The sequence below is a fragment of the Castor canadensis genome, chromosome 15, assembly GCF_047511655.1.
Source record: "Castor canadensis chromosome 15, mCasCan1.hap1v2, whole genome shotgun sequence".
NCBI lineage: Eukaryota > Metazoa > Chordata > Mammalia > Rodentia > Castoridae > Castor > Castor canadensis.
The window spans coordinates 79193740-79213897 of NC_133400.1; the positions used below are offsets into that span (position 1 = coordinate 79193740).

Genomic DNA, 20158 nt, shown 5'->3' on the forward strand with positions numbered 1-20158 from the left:
ATAGCTGCCATTTTTTGGGCCTGCAACCTGCCAGGTAATTTATATATATCTGTAGTTATTGCAATGATTCTTCAGACTAGCTTGTATTATTTTAATTTTAAAAGTGAGACAGATGAACTCTGATGTGCCTTACAGAACATCAGAGAGCCAGGATTTGGTCATCTTTTTATAAGTCTATGGTACCACTTGTAATGGGAGCAGTATTATAAGTCACAAAATTAGTAAGAAAGACATTTGATTTTAATGTAAAGTTACTCAAAAGTGATCCATTTATAAAATATTATACATGTTTCTTCCTTTTTGCTAATTATTTTAATTAAGCTTCTGTAGACATAACTATATTTGCAAAGCATTATCTTGCCTAGAAGCTACCTTAATTTCAACTTGGGTTATTAGGGTGGTTTCTTTTGGTAAGATCATGGCTGGAGGCTAATTAATTCTCTAGTTCAAAATTAATATCCAAAGTCTTTTATGCTCTACCTATCAGTTATATTTGAATGTCACAAGTGCTATGTGTCCATCACTATGACAAACCCAGGGTCAGTCATTCTGAGATCAGCTGGCGGGATGTCTCATATGCACTGGGGAGATTTTTCAAAGTAAGCAGGGTTGAAAACAGATTGAGAACTCTTTCATGAGGGGCATGGCTATAAAGACATTATTTCTTTTAGCAGCTCACAGTTTATTAAGAGAGTCAAATATTTAACCATATTTACAGTACACTGGCTTCTCTTCCTCATTCTTCACTGCAGATTCCCCCTCATCTCCTTACTTTTGGCCCTGAGATGCCCCACAAGTCAATCCCCAGCCTCATTTCTCTTCATTCTTAACTTTCAAGGACGTTTCAGGCTCATGGATTTAAATCCCATCAACATACTAATGATTTCCAAATTTCTATCTACCACCTGAACCTCTTCCAGATTTATACATACCTCTACCAAGTTAGGAGTTTTCTGAAATGTTTACAAAGGCTCTTAAGCCTAGCAGATCTCACACTGATCACCTGGACTTCCTCCTAAACTTCATACTCCATCATTATTTTGTTGTTGTTGTTTTTAAGCAGAGTTTCACTATATAGTCCAGGTTAGTCTGGAAGTGGTCTGCAATTTTTGATCAGCAATCCTGTCTCCACTCCTGAGGACTGGGATTTCAAGCATATTCTACCACATCCAGCTCATACGCTAGCACTCTTCCTCTGTTCTGTTAATAGCATGTGTATGCTTCCATTTTCTCAGGTCTACAGCCCTGATTCTTCTCCTCTTGTCCACATTTAATATATCATCAAGCCTTGTTGGCTACCATCCCATCACATCCAAAAGTGATGTTGTCTTTTAACTTCACCACTCCCACTTCAGTCCAAGCCACCTTCATGTCTTTTCTGGATTATGGCAAACATCTCTTAATTGTTCTCCCAACTCTCACTCTTGCTTTCTTAGAACCCAATCAGATCAGATAACTGCTCTGCTTCATTGTCTTCCCATTTCACTCAAAATTAAAGACAAAGTTTTTGCAGTGGCCTATAAGGCCCTTACAAGTTTCTCCCAAATAATGTATTTGCTAATAATAGCAGAAAGGAAGAGGTAGGAGCAAAGCTGTATTGTACTAAAGAAGTGACTAGAGATTACAAGGTAATAACTATAATAATGTATAGTTAGATTTTAGCATTAATAGATGTAATATGAAGAATAATAATATCACAAAACAAAAAGGAATAGATCTATATAGGAGTACTGTTTCTATGTATCATTTTAATTAAGCTCCTCTAACTATGAAGCCAATTCTGGTGTTAAGATATATATGGTGAATCACAGAACAACCACTTAAATACTTAAAAATTATTAAAGACATTAGAATGCTACATTCTATTAGAAAAATTCCGTTAAGGTTAAGGAAAGCTGTAAAGGAGGAATGTAGAAACAAAGAGGACATAAAGCAGGGACTGGGAGTGTGGTTCAGAGGGTAGAACACCTGCCCAACAAGCACAAGCCGTGAGTTCAAACCCAAGTACCACCCCCAAAAAGACATAAAACACACCAAATGAATGGTAAATGGCAGGCATATCTAATTATATGAATAAAACATTAAATTTGAATGGATTAAATCATCCAATCAAAAAGCAGAGATTGTCAGACTGTATTAAAAGACATGACTCGACTCGATATTGTCTACGTAAGATGCACAATAGACTCAAAGATAAAGTTCACTGAAAGTTAAAGGTTAGAAAAAGAAATGTCATGCAAACAGCAATCACATGAAAGCCAGAGTGGCTATACTAATATTAGATAAAATAGGCTTTCTAAAACTTTTTATTTTTATTATTATTGTATTGGGGGTACATTGTGACAAAATAAACTTTATTTTGAGGCAGGATTTCACTATATAGCCCAGACTGGCTTAAATTCATAATCTTCCTGCCTAAGCCTCAAGTACTGGGATTATAGGTGTGTATCACAATGCCCAGCTCCAAATAGATTTTAAAATGAAAAGAAGGTTAAAAATATAAGGAAGGAAAGTTTATGATGACAGAATTATCACTATATCAGGGTTATATAACAATTACAAACAAATATGCACCTAATAACAGAGCATCAAAATACATGAAGCAAGGGTTGTAGATGTAGCCCAGTGGTAGAGCACTTTCTAATATGTGTGAGACACTGAGTTTGATCTTCTTCAGCATATAAAAAATGCGTAAAGTAAAAGCTGGCATAGAGAAATGATTAAACAATAATAATTTGAGATTTCAATATCCTACTTTCAAAAGTGGTTGGAACACGTAGACAGAGCAACAAAGAAATACAAGCTTGAAGAACAATATAAACCAGCTAGCCCTAACAGATATCTATGAATACTTCATCCAACAACAGCAGGGTGTACATTGTTCTCAAATACACATAAAGCATTCTCCATGATAGTTCATATGCTAGGTCATTATTAAAATTCAGTAAATTTAAAAGGATAGAAATAATAAAAGTATGTTATTTGATCACATGGTATGAAATTAGAAGTCAATAGCAAACAATGATTGTAAATTTGGAAATTTACAAATAACACACTCATAAGTATCCAATGCATTCAAGAAAAAATCAAAACAGAAATAAAAAATACTTTGAGATGAATGAAAATGAAGACAAAACATACCAAAATTTATGGGATGCAGGAGGTGATAGATAAAGGATATAAGATTTCTTTTGGAGGTAAAGAAACTGATCTAAAATTGTGATGATGGTTGAACAGATCTATGAATATGATTAAAATATTAAATGACACACTTAAAATGGATGAATTGTACGTATGCAAGCTATAATACAATAAAGCTGTTAAAAATAAAGGTCTAATGTGCCTATGAATCACCTGGGATATTTGTTTTAATACAGATTCTGATTTTGTAGGTATGTGATGAGTCTTGAGATTCTCCACGTCCAACAAGCCTGTGTGTGTGATACTAGGACTGCTAGCATCCATGCTTGGTGTTACAAGGCCTATAGCATTAGGTTTCTCCTTACCTTTCTGATCACATCTTTGACCACTTTCATGAGTGATTGAAGAGTGACTTGTGGATGGATTCCAGCCAGCTCCTGATTATCTTGTTCTTCCACCACTCTATGCTTACCTCTACCTACAGCCTTTGCAGTTGTCATTCTCTTTGCCTAGAATGCGCCTTCCATACCCAAACACCCCAAACAATCTTTGCTCAATTATCACCCCTGGCCATCTTACCTAAATTGCAACCCTTCTCTATATTTTCCTTATTGTCCTGCTTTGTTTTTCTTCATATTACTTAGCAGATAGAAGTAGCTATCACTTCAACATGCTATTAATTTATGTGTTAGTTTGATTTACTGTGTATCATCTCCTATTACAAAATAAACTTCATGAGAGCATGCATGGATTTTTAATACCCACTGTTCTGGGTATTATTTGTACCCAGAACAGTGACTCATTCATAGCAGGTACCCAAGACATCTTATTCAGCAAATACATGACAACATGTATAGGTATATGAAGAAGATATAGAGGTGATACCAAGGAGACAGAAGAGGGAAGGGTCAACTCTTTCCATGTAAGTTGGAAGAATTCAAAAGGCCAAGGGCTAATAATAGCTCAGATATGGCTTAAAAAACTTACCAGGTATTCTTTACATACCAGTTCCTTCTCTATTATAACTCATTCTAACAATACAATATTATTCAAGTGATGGAGAAATATGAACTTTATTGGCTGTCACAGATTGCTTGCAATATATAGGAAATTTGTAAAAACTGACATTGCAAGATCACTAGATTATTATTGTTTTTATCTCTGGATATCTTCTCATATGTTTGTAGATTTTCTTTCTAGAAACTTGAAAAGTAGTCATCTTTTTTTTTTTCATCTTCCAAAGTCTGATAGTAGTCATATTTTAAAAGGAAGTATGAAAATCTTAAATAGCATGTTCTGTCGTTGCTTATTATCCTTTGTAGCCCAATGGTGTATTTGTGCATGGCAGACATTTGTGGAGAAGAAACTTCCAAATAGTGAGAATTATATTTTGTCTTTTGCTGTGAGGTACTTCTTGATTTTTGCATTGCACCAAACTATTCAACTGCAGCAAAATTCAGTTACTTCCCCAAAATACCAAGAAATAGCACCATGAGTAGGTTTTCATTTGTGCTATGTTTTCTCTGCTAACTATCCAAATGTGCTTCCTGCTGTTTTACTTGTGTGCTCATGATGGCTGAATTCCTTGGACTACATTAGTTGGACTTTTACTCTTTGACTTCTAGTCAGCCTGCGGGAATTATGGGTGAAAGAGTGGAAGATGGGAGGAGTTTGGAATTTATTCCCCTGGATCTCTCTGTGGGCAGGGTTAGGGTATTTTCCACTGTAAACCATAGTTCCTGTCTAGCAACCCTCTTCTTCACCTACTCCCACAGCTGTATAGGTAACCCATAGACATGGGATGGTAGCAACAATCCTTCTCTACCTTGTTGCTAGTCTTCAGTTGCTTTACCAATCTGTGTAGCCTTTCCTACATTACTTCCCCAGTCCTCTGAAGAATAACAGCATTCCCTCTTGATTGGCTAGGGTTAGTTATTGCTCACAGCACTTCCTAGCATGTGTCTTATATAATTAATTTTGATATCCCCAAATTTAATTTCCTAGGAAACAAAGTTTTGTTTGTTTGTTTTTTTAAATCAATGTTGAACTTTTTCAAATAATGTGGTATGGAACTTTGGAGATTTCACTGGGGCTGTGAAGAAGTTATGTTGATGTCTTTAGGAATTAAAATATACACTTGCTAGGTAATATTTATTTAACTTGTCTGAGGGACATTAAAAGTTATGAGGAGAATAAAAGTTTGAGATCCTTTTCTCCCAGGTCAATTGACAATACCTACTGCATTCTAATTAGAAGTCACTGTCATGCAGAGTAGAAAACCAATGCAAATTGAAGTCATCTACCATTAGTGGATGAAATGCTAGTGTTATTTGCAGGGTGCCACTCACTCCTCTTCATTTCACATTCATACACTCAATCAGCCTATCCAGTAGAAAGTGGAACCCAGTGGAAGTGATTTGCTGTATTCACTGAAAATCTTCTAGCATTGTATTCATTTGCAGGATTTATTTTCATGTAGAATTGAGCTCTTCAAGGGACTTGGTGGCAGCTGCAGAGGTATTTTGATATACCCAGCGCATTGCACAGAAACCTACTGATTTAATATTAGTGGGCTGTTCCCACCCATTTCAATGGCCAGGAGAGTTGACTTGCAGCAGGAAGAGATGTTATGAGAAACTAAATCGATGTTGCAGCTGACTGAATGACACTAATAAATGAATATCCCAAGATAAATTTGAGGCACCTAATAAGTACCCAACAAATACTTGGGTACTTACCCAACATTAGAGCATGTAATAAAACCAATTTTATCTTAACTGAGATTATATGAATCACAGCATATGAATCTTCATCTTCAAAGAGACAGTTCTAGAAAAAAACTTAAACATTTAGTAAGATATTTACTTAATATCATTTTGTATGTTATTTATAATTTGTGTCTCACTTGGGGTATTATTAATAATGATTTTAAAAGATATTATTTATTCTCTTGAAAATAACTTGCTGCATTATTTAGTGTGATTTATTGTAGGTCTTGAGACCAGAAAATGTTTCTGATGGGATTAATTTTCAGTTGCGTTATGAAAATAGATGAGATGCAGCATAATATATTGGAAATATAGATCAATCTCAAAATAATTATTCTGAATGAAGGAAGCCAGACCACAAAAAGAATACACAATGCAGACAGCATCCAGAAAATGCAAACCAGTGCAGAGTAACAAAGCATATCAGGGGTTTCCTGGGGATGTGGATGGAAGTGCCCAGGCAGTGGAAGAGAGGAATGGATTACAGCAGAGCACCAGAAAACTTTTGTGGATGATGGAGGGTCATAATCTTCATTGTACTGATGGTGTGTTCACATGCCAAGATCTTTCACTTCAGGGGGGATTGACTTAACAGCCTTAAAAAAATTTTAAATATTCATTACTAGACTAAAAGTTAAATTTTTCCATAATGCTATAGCTAAGATAATAAGCATTATTTTATTAACAATTGTTATGGATCAAATATCTAAATTTTGAAATTCTAGCTACTAAAAACTTAGAGAATGTTTAAATTAATATGATTTTTAAAGACTTCCTGGGATAGCTAAGTTGCTACTTCTTACCAGCTCTCAGAGTACCTTGACCAATAATTCTATAAGAGCTTTTCTCCCACTGAATTCTACATGTTGGTTTCCCACTCCACCCTCTTCCCCTGAGGACTCTGAAGACTGATCATCGCTAGCCCTCAATCCCTAAGACATGTAGATTATGCATGATAATCTAGAAAATGCACATTTAAACACAAACATGAAATGTAACGAGGCCATATACTACTCAGAAAAGGCTCAAAGCAACGTTTCCTTTATTCCATGGATTGTGGCTTCTACTTACTCTCCCCAGTTCTGACTTCCTCTGACTGGTCCTATGGAAAGTTAGGAAGGGTCAGCTGGGTTATTAGACTGATAGAATTGAGCTACAATGTGAAACTTCTTGGGCAATTCATTGAAGGAGGTCCAGGTGGTAATATAGGGCTCTTTGAGCTATTAATATTGCTTAAATGTTTGATAAAATTCTTTAGTGAAGCCATTTAGGCTTGGAGTTTTCTCTATGGAAAGGATTTTAATTATAATTTTGTAATAGCTATGGGACTACTTGTGTCTCTGTTTCTTCTTGAGTGAGTTTGGTAGTTTGTGTCTTAAGTAAGAATACCCATTGCATTTAAGTTAGTTAAAATTTTTGGCATAAAGTTATACTGCTATTGTTTCTTTAGGAGGGTTGTTTGCCCTGCACCCTCATTCCCAACAATAATTATTTTTATCTTCTTTACTTTCTCTTGATCAGTGTGACAAGAGGTCACATCAATTTTGTTAATGTTTTCAGTGAGCTGGTTTTTATCTCATTGATTCTTTTCTTATTATTTCATTATTTTGTGAGCTTACCTTATGTTTTTCATGATAATATTCCTTGCTCAGGAGTACTATTTTTTCATGGTAATATTCCCTGTTCAGAATCTACTATGAATAGAGCCACTCCAACTTTGTTTTAATTCATTCTACTGTGGAACATCTTTTTTTATTTACTTCTTACTTTTACTTTATTTGATTGTTTGTATGAAGTTGGCTTCTTGTAGACAACATATAATTGGTTCTTTGTAAAAAATCCAATCTAATATTTTCTGCCTTTTAATTGGTATGTTTAGATCACTTACATTTAATGTGCTTATTCATTTATTTGGGTTTAAATCTGTCATCTTGTTATTTGTTTTCTATTTGTGTGTTCTTTGCTTTCTTTCCTCCCTTTTCTGCATCCTTTTGATTTGAATATTTTTATTATATTTTGTGGCTTTGTTTTTTACTGATTGCTTTATACATAGTATACATCATTTTCTTATTATAGTCTACTTTCAAGCAATTTATAGCATTTCTAATTCTGCTCCTTTCTCCTCAGCCCTGCCTTCTAGCCTTTATTCCACAGTTGTCATATTTTTATTTTTACATATTTTGTAACTCCCTTGATGTATTATTATTATATTCACTTTAAACTGTTAATGATCATCTTTTGAAAAGGTTTTAAAAATAAGAAAAGGTTTTTCATTTCTGTTTACATATTTTATTCTCATTGTTCTATGTTATTTTTTTCAACCCAGACACCAGACTGATTTCATTTCTGCTCTGCCTAAAGCCTTCCTTTTTACATTGCTTTTACTATAGGTTTACTGGTTATGAACCTTTCAGATTTTCATGTCTGGCAAAGCCATTATTTCACCTTTATTTTTGAAAAAGACTTTCAGAGTACAGAATTCTAGAATGACAATTTCTCCCAAATCCCATTCTGTTTTCAAGTTATCATTCTACTGCCTTCCAGTTTCCATGGTTTCTGACAAGAAGTATACTGCCATGCTTATCATTGTTTCTTTGTACAAAATGTGTTTTGTCTCTAATTACTTTTAAGATGTTCTCTTTACCACTAGCTTTAAGAATTCTAATGTGTCTTGTTTTTGTGCATTTTTCTTGTGCTTCAGATTTGCTGGTCTTCTTAGATTTCTGGATTTATAGTTTTCATTAAATTTGGGAAAAATTTCCAATATAATTTCTTCAAATTTGTCTCCTTTCTTTTGCTATAATTACACATGTACTAAGCCATTTGAGGTTGTCTCACAGCTGAATGATTCTTTGTTCATTTCATTCAGCTTTTACCTTTGTTTTAAATTTTCAATACTTTCTAATACTAACCCTTCAAGTTCACAAATCCTAGTTATACGTCATGAGAAACTTAATTCACCTTTCACCTAATCAGTACCATTTAAATAAAAGTTTGAACTCTGGCACATTTAGTTTCATGGCAGAATGATAACTATGCATTTATTTAATATTTCCTTTATCTTGCCTTAAACTAAAATTGCAGTTCTCTTTGATTAGACATACTATTTGTATTTATCCCTCTTCCCTTTCAGTTTCTTTTTACTTGAATTTATATTTTGTTATTCTTGCTCATGGACCCTTATATATATATAGTGCTCTCATTGCTGTGCTGTCAATATAATGATAAAATTTAAAGCCACGCTTTGGGGATAAACAAGACTTCCCCAGATGGAGAGAACTTATGATGTTATACTTCTCTTTATGAGCCAGCATTAATTACAGGATATGGTGGTGCACACCTATAACCCTAGTGACTCAGGAAGCAGATATGAGGAAGATCATGGTTTGAAGCCAGCCTGGGCAAAATGTTAGCAAGACCCCCACTTTAACAAATAAGCCATGTGTGGTGGTAGAGATCTGCAATTCCAGCTATTTAGGAGGCATAGATAGTAGGATTGCAGTCCAAAGCATGAGACTTTAGTGAAAAATAGAGCAAAAAGAGCAAGGGAGTGGCCCAAATGATAGAGTGCTTGCCTAGCAAGCAGAGAACCTGTGTTCAAATGCCAGTACTACCAAAAATAAAAAATACAAAGCCAACATTGAGAAAGTTTTGGGTAGGTTGCTGAATGTGTACTTCTTTTTTGAGTTTAACAATGACTTGCAAGGGTCTCTGGGTGTCTCCCATCACGGGGAGACAGATAATGTTCATTTCAGCCAGGAAGTATCTTTTCTAGCCAACATTTTGGGGTCACAGTGCTGTGCTCTCCTGATACTGAGTATACCAAGACAAGTCCTAGCACCCATGCAGTGATCTGAATCTGTTGGAGTTGGAAGACTTTGTGCTGTAAAACTATTTTTAATTCCTCCTGTGGTAGCTCTTTGCTTAGCTTCTCTTTTAGTATTTAATAGAGTCTTTTGAGTCTTTCAGGTAATCTCAGCTGGGTCAGTAGGAACCAAGGAAAAACATTTTTGATTCATGTTGATAGCTTTACTGAAAAGAGAGCAACCCAAGAGGAAGGCAAATTTCTGGGACAAAGGAGTTACTTGTTTGGCTACATTCCCCACCCATAAGAAATTCTTTTAAAGATAAACTTTAGAGAAACTTCATTTTACTTATGTGGATGGGAGAATAATTTTCCCAGACAACACCTTCCCCTTCCCACTTCCCATCCAGCTCACCAGCATATACTCTATTTCCATGTTATACCATCTTGATCTCTAAGATGAATTAAAGAAAATGTAAGGATTTTCTCACTTCAAGGGATATTTGCATTTCAAGTGAGCACCCTTCAAGATGAAACAATATACTGTACTTTAGGAATTAATACATCATGGTGGAATTTCAGATAGGGGAAGATCTGTAGGGACTGAGCTGCTCCCCAGGCTTCTCAACCGGTACCACTGTGCCCATAGGTTTTTATGCCAATATACATCTCTCTTACCTTAGTCCAATCTGGTTTTTAAATTTCCTGTTCAAAGTTAAAACTTAAGAAGGTTATTTTGCGGGAAATTTTATCTATGTATCCCAAGGTAAATCTATCAACTTAGAGTCTGAAAAAAAAATGATTAGCTATCTATTTATGACAAACATCTATAAAGTATATATATTCATTCATCAATCAGGCAAAGCTAAGAGGAAATGACTAGATGATGTATATGTGTTGTCCTAGTTTGTAATACTAGATTAAGTTTATGAAATATACAATTTATGTATTCCTAAACCAACAGAATAATTATTTTCAAGTTGTATGTTCTTAGAGGTTTTGAAATGAGTATGATATTTCATTATTTCATCTTGATTTCAGAAATGATATAGCAGGCTAAAATAGTAGAAGTGTCTTCTAGGAAAGTCCTCTATGAGATCTTTATTTTCTAATTATATTGACTTTTAACTTTTAGATATTCAGAGGATGACTACCTTCAGATTATCACAAATATACAGGGCTGTCCATGGAAACGGCAAGCAGAAGAATATGAGAACTTCAGGTAAAAGTTTTCCATACATAATATGAGTGAAAAATGTTTTGTTCATTTTCTTTTTAGGAAAATAAGCAACATGATGTTAAAAAGAAAAGTAGGAGCAGCCAACTGGCAATCAGGATAATTGAATTCTAAGGCCCTCTTGTGTGACACCTGGTAATCCATCTCCATTGCTTCTACAGAAATTTGTAATTTTGCTAGTAGAATCACAAAATTCTATGTTCAAAAGAAAGTTTTCATTATGCTTTCAATTATGTTTTAGAAGATGTCACTTTTTGTACCACTTGTATTTGGCATATACTTATTTATTTTGTAAATAAAATACAATAGCATTAGAGAAATTTTGGAAAACATAGAAGGATGAAATTTGTCCCTAATCACATGATTTTAGAACAAAATTTGTTTTCTTTCTATGCATTTTCTTCCAGTTTTTCTCGCTAGCTTTGTAATACAAGTCACAGTGAGAAATGTGAGTTGCTCTAGTTAATGACCCATCAATGAGTCATCAGCAGGCAGCACTAGGTTTTCAGTTGATCATTAAAGAGTTGTCTGCTGTGCTTGGAGAACTTGCAGCTCACCCTGATAGAAAATACTTTTATTAAAGCAGTGTGATGTGGAGGTCCACGACCCCCTCAGCACCCCTTTCTCCAGTACTTCCACATCTCACAGCTAGGTAATTTTTTTTGTGCTTGCCTGGTCTAGATTATTATGGGTTTTGTTTCATGGTCCATATTTTGATTCTTTGCTGTGAATTCCACTCAGGTTTTGGCCTGTGCTAAATTATTTTATTATATTACTATCCAGAGGCATGTCTTTACTTGTTCATATTTTCAGGTAATAAGCATTAAGTCTTTCAAATATTACTAGTGAGATTGCTTTCTCTTAAAATACTGCAAGAAGTATCTGCTGCTTGGTTTTTTCTATGGGAAGGCCGTTGTTGATTGCCTGGTGCTATGGCTCTGCCAGCCCTCCCTTAGTAAGTACTTGCTGGTGTTGTTAGAACTGCCTCTGATTGCATTGCTAGTATAAGCAGGTTCTAGTCAGAACCCATTGGATGAAAGATTAACTTCCTGATAGAGTCAAAGCTAAAAGTAAATACCTTCCTTCCACTGGTAGATATGGGTGTCATGACTTCCTATAGAATACCATGAAGCACCTTTCCTAACTGTCATTTCAGGGTGAGAGGCTCAAACAGGGAATCCTATTTAACTATTTAATCTCCAGGATATTTTTGCTACCTAGTCTAATTCAAGACTGGACTTCAGAGATCCTGGTAGCAGGATCCTCATAGGAACTTGCACAGACAATCATAACCTAAGCAATCACAGAGCTAACAAGTGGAAACAGAATCTGATCTTGAGAGACCTTTTCACATGTGCAGAATAGACAAAAAAGAAAGAGGAAGCTATTGAGGTATTGAACTATTAAGGATCAATTCGAGATAATTAGCTAGAAAGTCAGATGAGAAGTGACAGCAAGAAAACCAGCGGTAAAGGAGCTTCTATTTCAGGCTGTTAAGTTAATTGAGACCAAGTCTCCTGAGAATAAGACAAAAAACAAAATATACTAAACCCCTATTTGAAAGCTTTTGGGGCAGGGAGATTTACAGGACTAAGATCCAGAGTAAGAGGGAAGCCAAGAGAGGTGAACCCAGCACTCGGAGCTGCTTTTTTTCACAGGACATTTGTTGAATGTAAAGCCACTGGCTGAGAGGCAGAGAAGCTGAGCAGAGCTTCCAAAAATCCCCAGAAAAGGCCAGCTCTCAAAAGGACCGAAGCCTGAATTTGAATTATTTCCACCCTCCGTAGACTTTAGGAGATTTGTCCTTAGCCTAGATAACTAATAGACACAAAGTAAATCCTCTCTGGAAGAAGATAATGCTATTCCAAGCCTTATGTGATCTCTGCAAGTTTTCTCATACAAAGTCTGACTCAATTAAAAATATTTTTTCTCTAAAGTTTTTTTGTTCTTTCTTTCCTTTTTAAAAAAAGACAAAAAAACCATCAGTCTCTTTAAATCAAAAGCTGCACGAGCATCCCGCTGCAGATGAGATGGATAGAGGCTCGATAGATGGATGGTATGTTTTCTCTTAGTAACAGCTCAGGATAAAAGGTACATCAATAACCATAATGACTACCCAAAAGCCTACACATCCCTTCAGGACCAATTTAAGTAAACATCTGGGCTGTCCCATTTATTGTTTGTTGTTGTTCAAGAGAATAGTCATGGTGACATTTACTTATTTACTTGCATATGTATTCTATTACAATGTTTATTTTATGGACATATTTGTAAGCTGCCTTGTGCAAACCCTCCACAGAAGTCTGGGCAATTAAATCATAATAAACCATCCTCTTTCCTCATTTTTTTACAAGTATAGCTGGCCAAATCTGGAAGCCTCTGTCTATTTATAAAGCTGGATTTATAGAAACATCCCCTGTTATTATAGATGTCAAGTAGCTGAACAGTTTTTCATTTTATTTATTTATAGCATTTTATATCAAATTGAAGGAAAGTAGAATGTGAGCTTTAAAAAGGCAATAATATTCTTTTAAGAAGCCATTACAAAACTTCCATTAAATTCTGAGGAATATAAGCAAATAAATATATAATAAATCCATCTGCAGCCCAATCATTGAGACTTCCTACAGTTGACACCTGGGGATTATTTGCAAATAATGGAACTCTTGTGGTCAAGTGATTAAAACTAAGGGAGCTTCAAAGTCATGTTTTCTTTTCTTTTTTTTTTATTAATATGTGCATACAATGTTTGGGCCATTTCTCCCCCCTCCCCCACCCCCTCCCTTACCACCCACCTCACCCCTCCCTCTCCCCCCCATCCCCCAATACCTGGCAGAAACTATTTTGCCCTTATCTCTAATTTTGTTGAAGAGAGAGTATAAGCAATAATAGGAAGGAACAAGGGTTTTTGCTAGTTGAGATAAGGATAGCTAGACAGGGAGTTGACTCACATTACTTTCCTGTGCATGTGTGTTACCTTCTAGGTTAATTCTTCTTGATCTAACCTTTTCTCTAGTTCCTGGTCCCCTTCTCCTATTGGCCTCAGTTGCTTTTAAGGTATCTGATTTAGTCTCTGCATTGAGGGCAACAGATGCTATCTAGTTTTTTTAGGTGTCTTACCTATCCTCACACCTCCCTTGTGTGCTCTCACAAAGTCATGTTTTCTTAAATAAACATGCTGCTTGCTAGCAAAGAGGGTAAAATGTGTACATCTGCAAATATCTGTGTAGAATTTACTGTGTCAAAACATTGCAGAACCCCTTAGTGCATGGATAATGTGTACAAAGGAGGGACTGAAGAAACAGTTATTAAGTACCAGATGCATGAAAGCAAACAAGAAAATGAAAAGTTTCTTTACTGACCTCAAAAAATTTATAGTCTGTTTGGAGAGAAAAGAAATTAAAAACATGATGGCCAGGCACAGTGGTTCACATTTATAATTCCAGCTACTCAGAAGGCAGAGATCCAGAAGATCATGGTTTGAGGCCCTCAAGAACAAAAAGTTAGCAAGACCCCACCATAATCAATCAATGGTAAGTGGCGGTGCGTGCCTGTCATCCCAGCTCACGGGAAGCATAAATAGGAGGCTCACAGCCCCCCTAAAAAAACCCTGAAGCAGAAAGAGCTGAAGGTGTGGCTCAAACAGTAGTGTGCCTGTCAAGCAAGCATGAGGGCCTGAGTTCAAAACCTAGTACCACCCAAAAATATGAATATGTGTGATTCAATGTCAAAATGAATGTTTTACACAGAAACTCTGATATCAGTGCAAGATCATGAATTTCTTGAAACATTTTGTAGAAAGAAGCAGGACTTGAGCTATAGCTCTGAGGATGGACAGAAAAGGAGACAGCAACCAATTTAAGAATGATGGGGCTAGGCATGAAGGCTAGCTGGGTAGGAGCCATGCACTTGTATTACAGGGTACTTAGGATAAAGGGCATAATTGTAGACAGATGGGGGCAGGGCCTGATGATGCACAGGGCTTTAATTATCATGGTGAAGTCCACAGGAAATTTTTAGAAACCAAGAATACAGTAAAGATAGTCCTTTGTTTTAGGGAAAGTATTCAGTCAGCACAATGCTATGGGAACTGGAGAGTTAGGAGGAAGGGAATAGTTCAAATAAGGAAGAGCCATTAGGTGTTGGTTGTAGAAAAGCAACCATAAGCTAAGCTTGATGGTGCATGTCTGTCATCCCAGCTACTCAGGAGACAAAAGTAGGAGGATCACAGTCTGACATCAGCCCAGGCAAAGTTACTGTGAGACCCTCTCTGAAAAAGAAACTCCTATCTGAAAAACAAACTGAAAACAAAGGACTGGGAGTGTGGCTCAAGTGGTAGAGCATCTGCCTAGCACATGTGAGACCCTGAGGTCAATCCCTAGTGACCACAGGAAAATGAGAATCTAAAACATCAATGGTAGCTATGAAAATATCAAGGGAGAGACACTTGATCATCATCTCTTTGGGGAAGGGCCTATCTTCCTCATCTTTGCATCTCCAGTGTCCGTCACAAAGATGGTCCCAATAAATAGCTGTGTGACTGAGACTTAGTAGGACTTGGTTGCTTTTTGACTTCTGGTGCTGTGATTGAGGGAAGAAGAAAATACTCACTGAGAAATTTTGAATCTGGTTGTTTGAGATAATCATGGTGCTTCTGATAGACTGAAAGATTTCAAAGGGAAATGCTTTGGAGGAGATAAGCCTGCTCTGAACAGGCTGACTTTGGGATGACTTATTATAGAAGACCTCTCCTTGGCCTGGGACCTGTCCTTGGCATTTATATTTATAAAATATAAATGCTAAGAAAATGGACTCTTCCAAGAAAGAAAACAACTGCAGCTTAAAGCTGACTTATGTAGAAATATGGCCTAGAAAGTCTACCTTCTCAGCAGGCTTTTCTTTTCCTTTCTTTCTGTGTTATATATATATATATATATTTTTTTTTTTTTTTTTTTTTAAGGTACTCGGGTTTGACCTCAGGATCTAGAGTCTCTTGAGCCATGCCTCCAGCCTTTGTACATTAGATTATTTTTCAGATACAGTCTTCTGCTTTTTGCCCAGGTCATTCTCAGAATGCAGTCCTCTTATCTGCATCTCCTACAGAGCTGTTATTACAGTTGTGTTCCATCACATCTGGCTTATTGGTTAACTCTCACTAACTTTTTGCACTCACTAGCCTCAGACTGCAATCTTCCCAAGGATTTTTGCCTGCTGAGTAGCTGGGATTACATGCATAAGCCACCATGCCTGGCTTTCATTTTGCATTTTATGTGGGTGTGAGAAGTTTGATGGTTGGAATTTGTGTCTCTAATTTCTCTCAGCCTTTATCTGGAAACACAAAAGGTTTAACTGGAAAGGTTCTGAATCTCAAGTCCAAGTCAGAGGTTTCCTAAAACCCTTGAAATTGCATGTGAAATTTTGTGCATGTTTCTGGGAAAAGATTTACAACTTTCTTCTATTATTTTTGTCTGTACTAGAGTTTGAACTCAAGGCCTGGTACTTGCTAGTCAGAAGGCTCCACCACTGGAGCCACACCTCAGTCCTTTGCTTTTAGTTTGTTTTTCAGATAGGGTCTCTTGCTTCTGCCAGGTCAGCCTTGGATTTCATTCCTTCTACCTCCACCTTCCAAGTAGCTAGGATTATAGGCATGTGCCACCGTGGCCAGCAGGGATCCACAACTTTCATCAGATTCTCAAGGGATCTAGAATTCCTTCCCAAATGGACTAAAGTATTTCTAAGGACTTCTCTGGGTTGAGGGTTCTGTATCTTTGAGATTTGATTGCTTATTTTGCCTTCCATGTAGTGTGGTTACCACAAGTCTAGGTGTGGATCTGGTTTGAATTTACCCCTCCCTCTTCTCCAGACATTCAAAGTTTCAACTGAGAATTTGTATTTTTTGTGAGATTATAGTTGAATCTAGTTAAAGAGGTATTTAATTGAGAGTTGAAGATGTCCTGCCCCATTTTTTCTTGACATCTAATTTCATTTACATACAACTGTACAAAGTCAACAACTTTGCGTGTCTGCCTTCTCTCCTTTATCGATCCTCCTATGAGAAGTTTCTGCCTGTTCTGCCCACCTCCCTCCCACAATCACAAGCATATTCACAGAACACTTTGTGGGACATTTACCTGGATTTCAGCCTAGGAAATGACTGTTCTTCGCGTTACTCCCTATCGATTTTAGAAATTAATGGCTGATTATTTGCTTGACCAGGACACTCAGATATTTGAAAATAACATTAAGATGCTTTAATTGACACTAAATATGATAAGAAATTCCTCCTATTCCTCCTTCCCTGCTTCACCTACTTCATCTTTGAAAACTCCTTTGTAAGGTGAGATCAAAAAGAATTAACCTAGAAGGTAACACACACACACAGGAAATTAATGTGAGTCAACTCCCTGTATAGCTATCCTTATCTCAACCAGCAAAAACCCTCGTTCCTTCCTATTATGACTTATACTCTCTCTACAACAAAATTAGAAATAAGGGAAAAATAGTTTCTGCTGGGTATTGAGGGGATGGGGGGGAGAGGGAGTGCGCCGACCCAAGCCTTGTATGCACCTATGAATAATAAAATTAAAAAAAAAAAAAGAAAACTCCTTTGTAAAGCTCTGGAAATTTCTGGTAAGCAGGCATTATCCCAACACAAGATCTTTGAGCTTCAGTAATTAGTTGTAGATTCCTTGGGTAACTTGCATGGTAATTACTGCATTAGCTTTCTTTCTTGAATGGTTTTCTAACTTAAAAGAACTGTATTCATTTGTGTGGCCAATTACAGAAATAACGAATGCATAGCAACAGTGCTAATTTTCATGTTACTTACACTTTTTTCAGAAATGCATACACTGTTATCTTGATTTTAGTTTTTACAGATCCCATTTGGTTTCTTTAGACCCCCTCATGTTTCAAAGACATGAGTTGGAATCGAAGAGACTGAAAATTCCAATCACATGTTTACTGAAAACTTAGTGGCAAATACAATGTTATTATGTAAATACACAAGCTTAAGACTCAGGCAAACAAGATGCGTTTCAAATGACTTGGAAAACAGGTATTTTGTGCCTGATTACTTTGCACACATAGCTAGTATGCAGGAACAATTTTATTAAATCTTGAATTATCCCCTCAGGTTTGATTAAATTAAAATTTCTTGAAAGAAATTCTGTTCTCTTTCTTGTGTTGAACATGCAAGAAAAGATCCCAATGCTGTGTTAGTAGATTCATTGATACTCCTAAAATAACAGCCAGTGTGCTACTTTCATTTTTATTTAAGCTCCTTGTGTGTGTGTGGAGGACAGTGTTAAACAAAATAAACTTATGTTCCATACCATATGTTGATATTTAAAAGCTATATGTATTTACATTATTAAGAGTAATGGATTATATAAGATAGAAAACCAAATTTAGTTTTACCAACAAAGTTTTCAGCTATTTTCTGCAGTATTTCTCCCAAAGCGATATTACTAGTTACGGTTGTGAACACTTTGTGGGCTTATACTTTTTCATCCAGTCAATGCTTATTGAGCAGTATTTTTGTTCTGTAGCACAGATTTTATGGAGGGAAGCAAAACCCATCTCTATTGCGCACATCTTTTGATGATATGAGATCATGTCCATTTTTCTGATCCACTATATTCCTCCTTTCCATTCCCTTTAAGTGTTTGTTGATTATGATTCATACACGGTAACTGATGACAGCTGAAAGCAATGCATATTTTATTTTTTCCAAATTTAAGAAGATGTGCATGCTTTATGCTAGGTGTTTTGGGTCAGTTGTCAGACAGAAAAAGCCTCTTTTCCTCATTTCCTCTGCATAGAGACCGTTTTTCACTGTTAATATCCTGTCATCTCATTTCCTATTTGTCATGCCATGCAGCATGCCTGTGCATTTAGAAAAGCAACGAAACCACACCATGTCATTACTTCTGCCATATTTAATAATAGAAACTAGCTTTGTACATTAGGGACTGGTTCCTCTTCTTACTGTTCAGAATACAAGCTTCACCATAAAAAAGCATCAAACTCATGTGAGAGTCACTGGTCTTCTAAATTCTATTTCAAAGCTTATCTCTCAAGTTGTACTATGTATTAACTATATTATCTTATGTGTTCATGTCAGGTAAGTCTCCTTCAAGCCTGCCTAGACTTACAAATCCTCTTCCCCTTGTAACATTGCTTGCAATGTCTTCACCACTATATTACATTGTTTAAACACTGCTACAATATCCCAGTAGACAGACCTACTGCAGAGTTTCAGCTCCTTTACTTCTGAGTTTACATTTCAATTGATTTCTTCTTCTTTCTTTGAAGAAACAGGGTCTTCCTATGTAGCCCACACTGACCTCGAACTCACTATCCTCCTGCCTTAGTCTCCTCAGTGCTGGGATCACAGGTGTGCACCACCACACCCAACTTCTCTTCTTTGCTTTGATAATCATATTCTTATATTTTATTTTACTTTGATTTAGTTCTTATAATCTGCTAAAATATACAAACTCCTGTTTCATAAACTTAAAATCACCTGTGCACACACTAGCCATTAAGGGCAAAACTCAGTTATCTGAGTTGCTGATTCCTCCTTTTTAGACTAAAACAGGGGTTGAGCCCATGTTGAATTTTGGCTTGCATAACCCTGTGCCATGTTGTGAAGAACTTTGAGTGGGTTAAGGGTATAGCTAGGATAAAGTCTCAGCAAATTACAGTGTGTGACATGTTCATTTATTTTATATTTCATATATATTTCCAAATGCATTGAGTATCTGCTCTACATGAGTTCCTGGGGTTCCTTCCCTCCTTTTCTCAAAGTACTCTGTAAATTGTCCCTTTCTTCTCTTCTCTTCTTCTTGGTACTCAATGTAATGCCCAGGGAATCCAGGGCCAGCATGCCATTTTGTGTCCATGTTCCCAAATGTTCTCGTCCTCACTCTGATATACTAACTCACCTTAGCTGTGAGTGATTGATGAACTGGCTTTGAAAAGAAATGAGGCAACTGAATCCTTACTTAGGGCCCTACTCCATTCCAGGCACATTGTATGACTTTTTAAAGTGGTTTCTAGTATATTCACAGAGTTGTGTCACCATCACCACTAATTCCAGAATATTTTCGTTCCCACAAAAGAAATCCATTCCCATTAGCAGCAGTTTCCCCTCCCCTAGTCCTCACAATCTACTTTATGACCTATAGATTTGTCTGTCCTGGA

The 20158-nt window shown here is 36.3% G+C and overlaps 1 protein-coding gene across 1 annotated transcript in view; it reads left to right on the forward strand.

Moving 5' to 3' along the window:
* The window catches only part of St8sia6 (ST8 alpha-N-acetyl-neuraminide alpha-2,8-sialyltransferase 6), a 117376-nt gene that overhangs the window by 66659 nt on the left and 30559 nt on the right, over window positions 1–20158 (forward strand). Inside the window, exon 4 of the mRNA XM_020151212.2 lies at window positions 10850–10936. Coding sequence (XP_020006801.2) covers window positions 10850–10936 — 87 coding nt within the window. The remainder of the gene's footprint in view (window positions 1–10849; window positions 10937–20158) is intronic.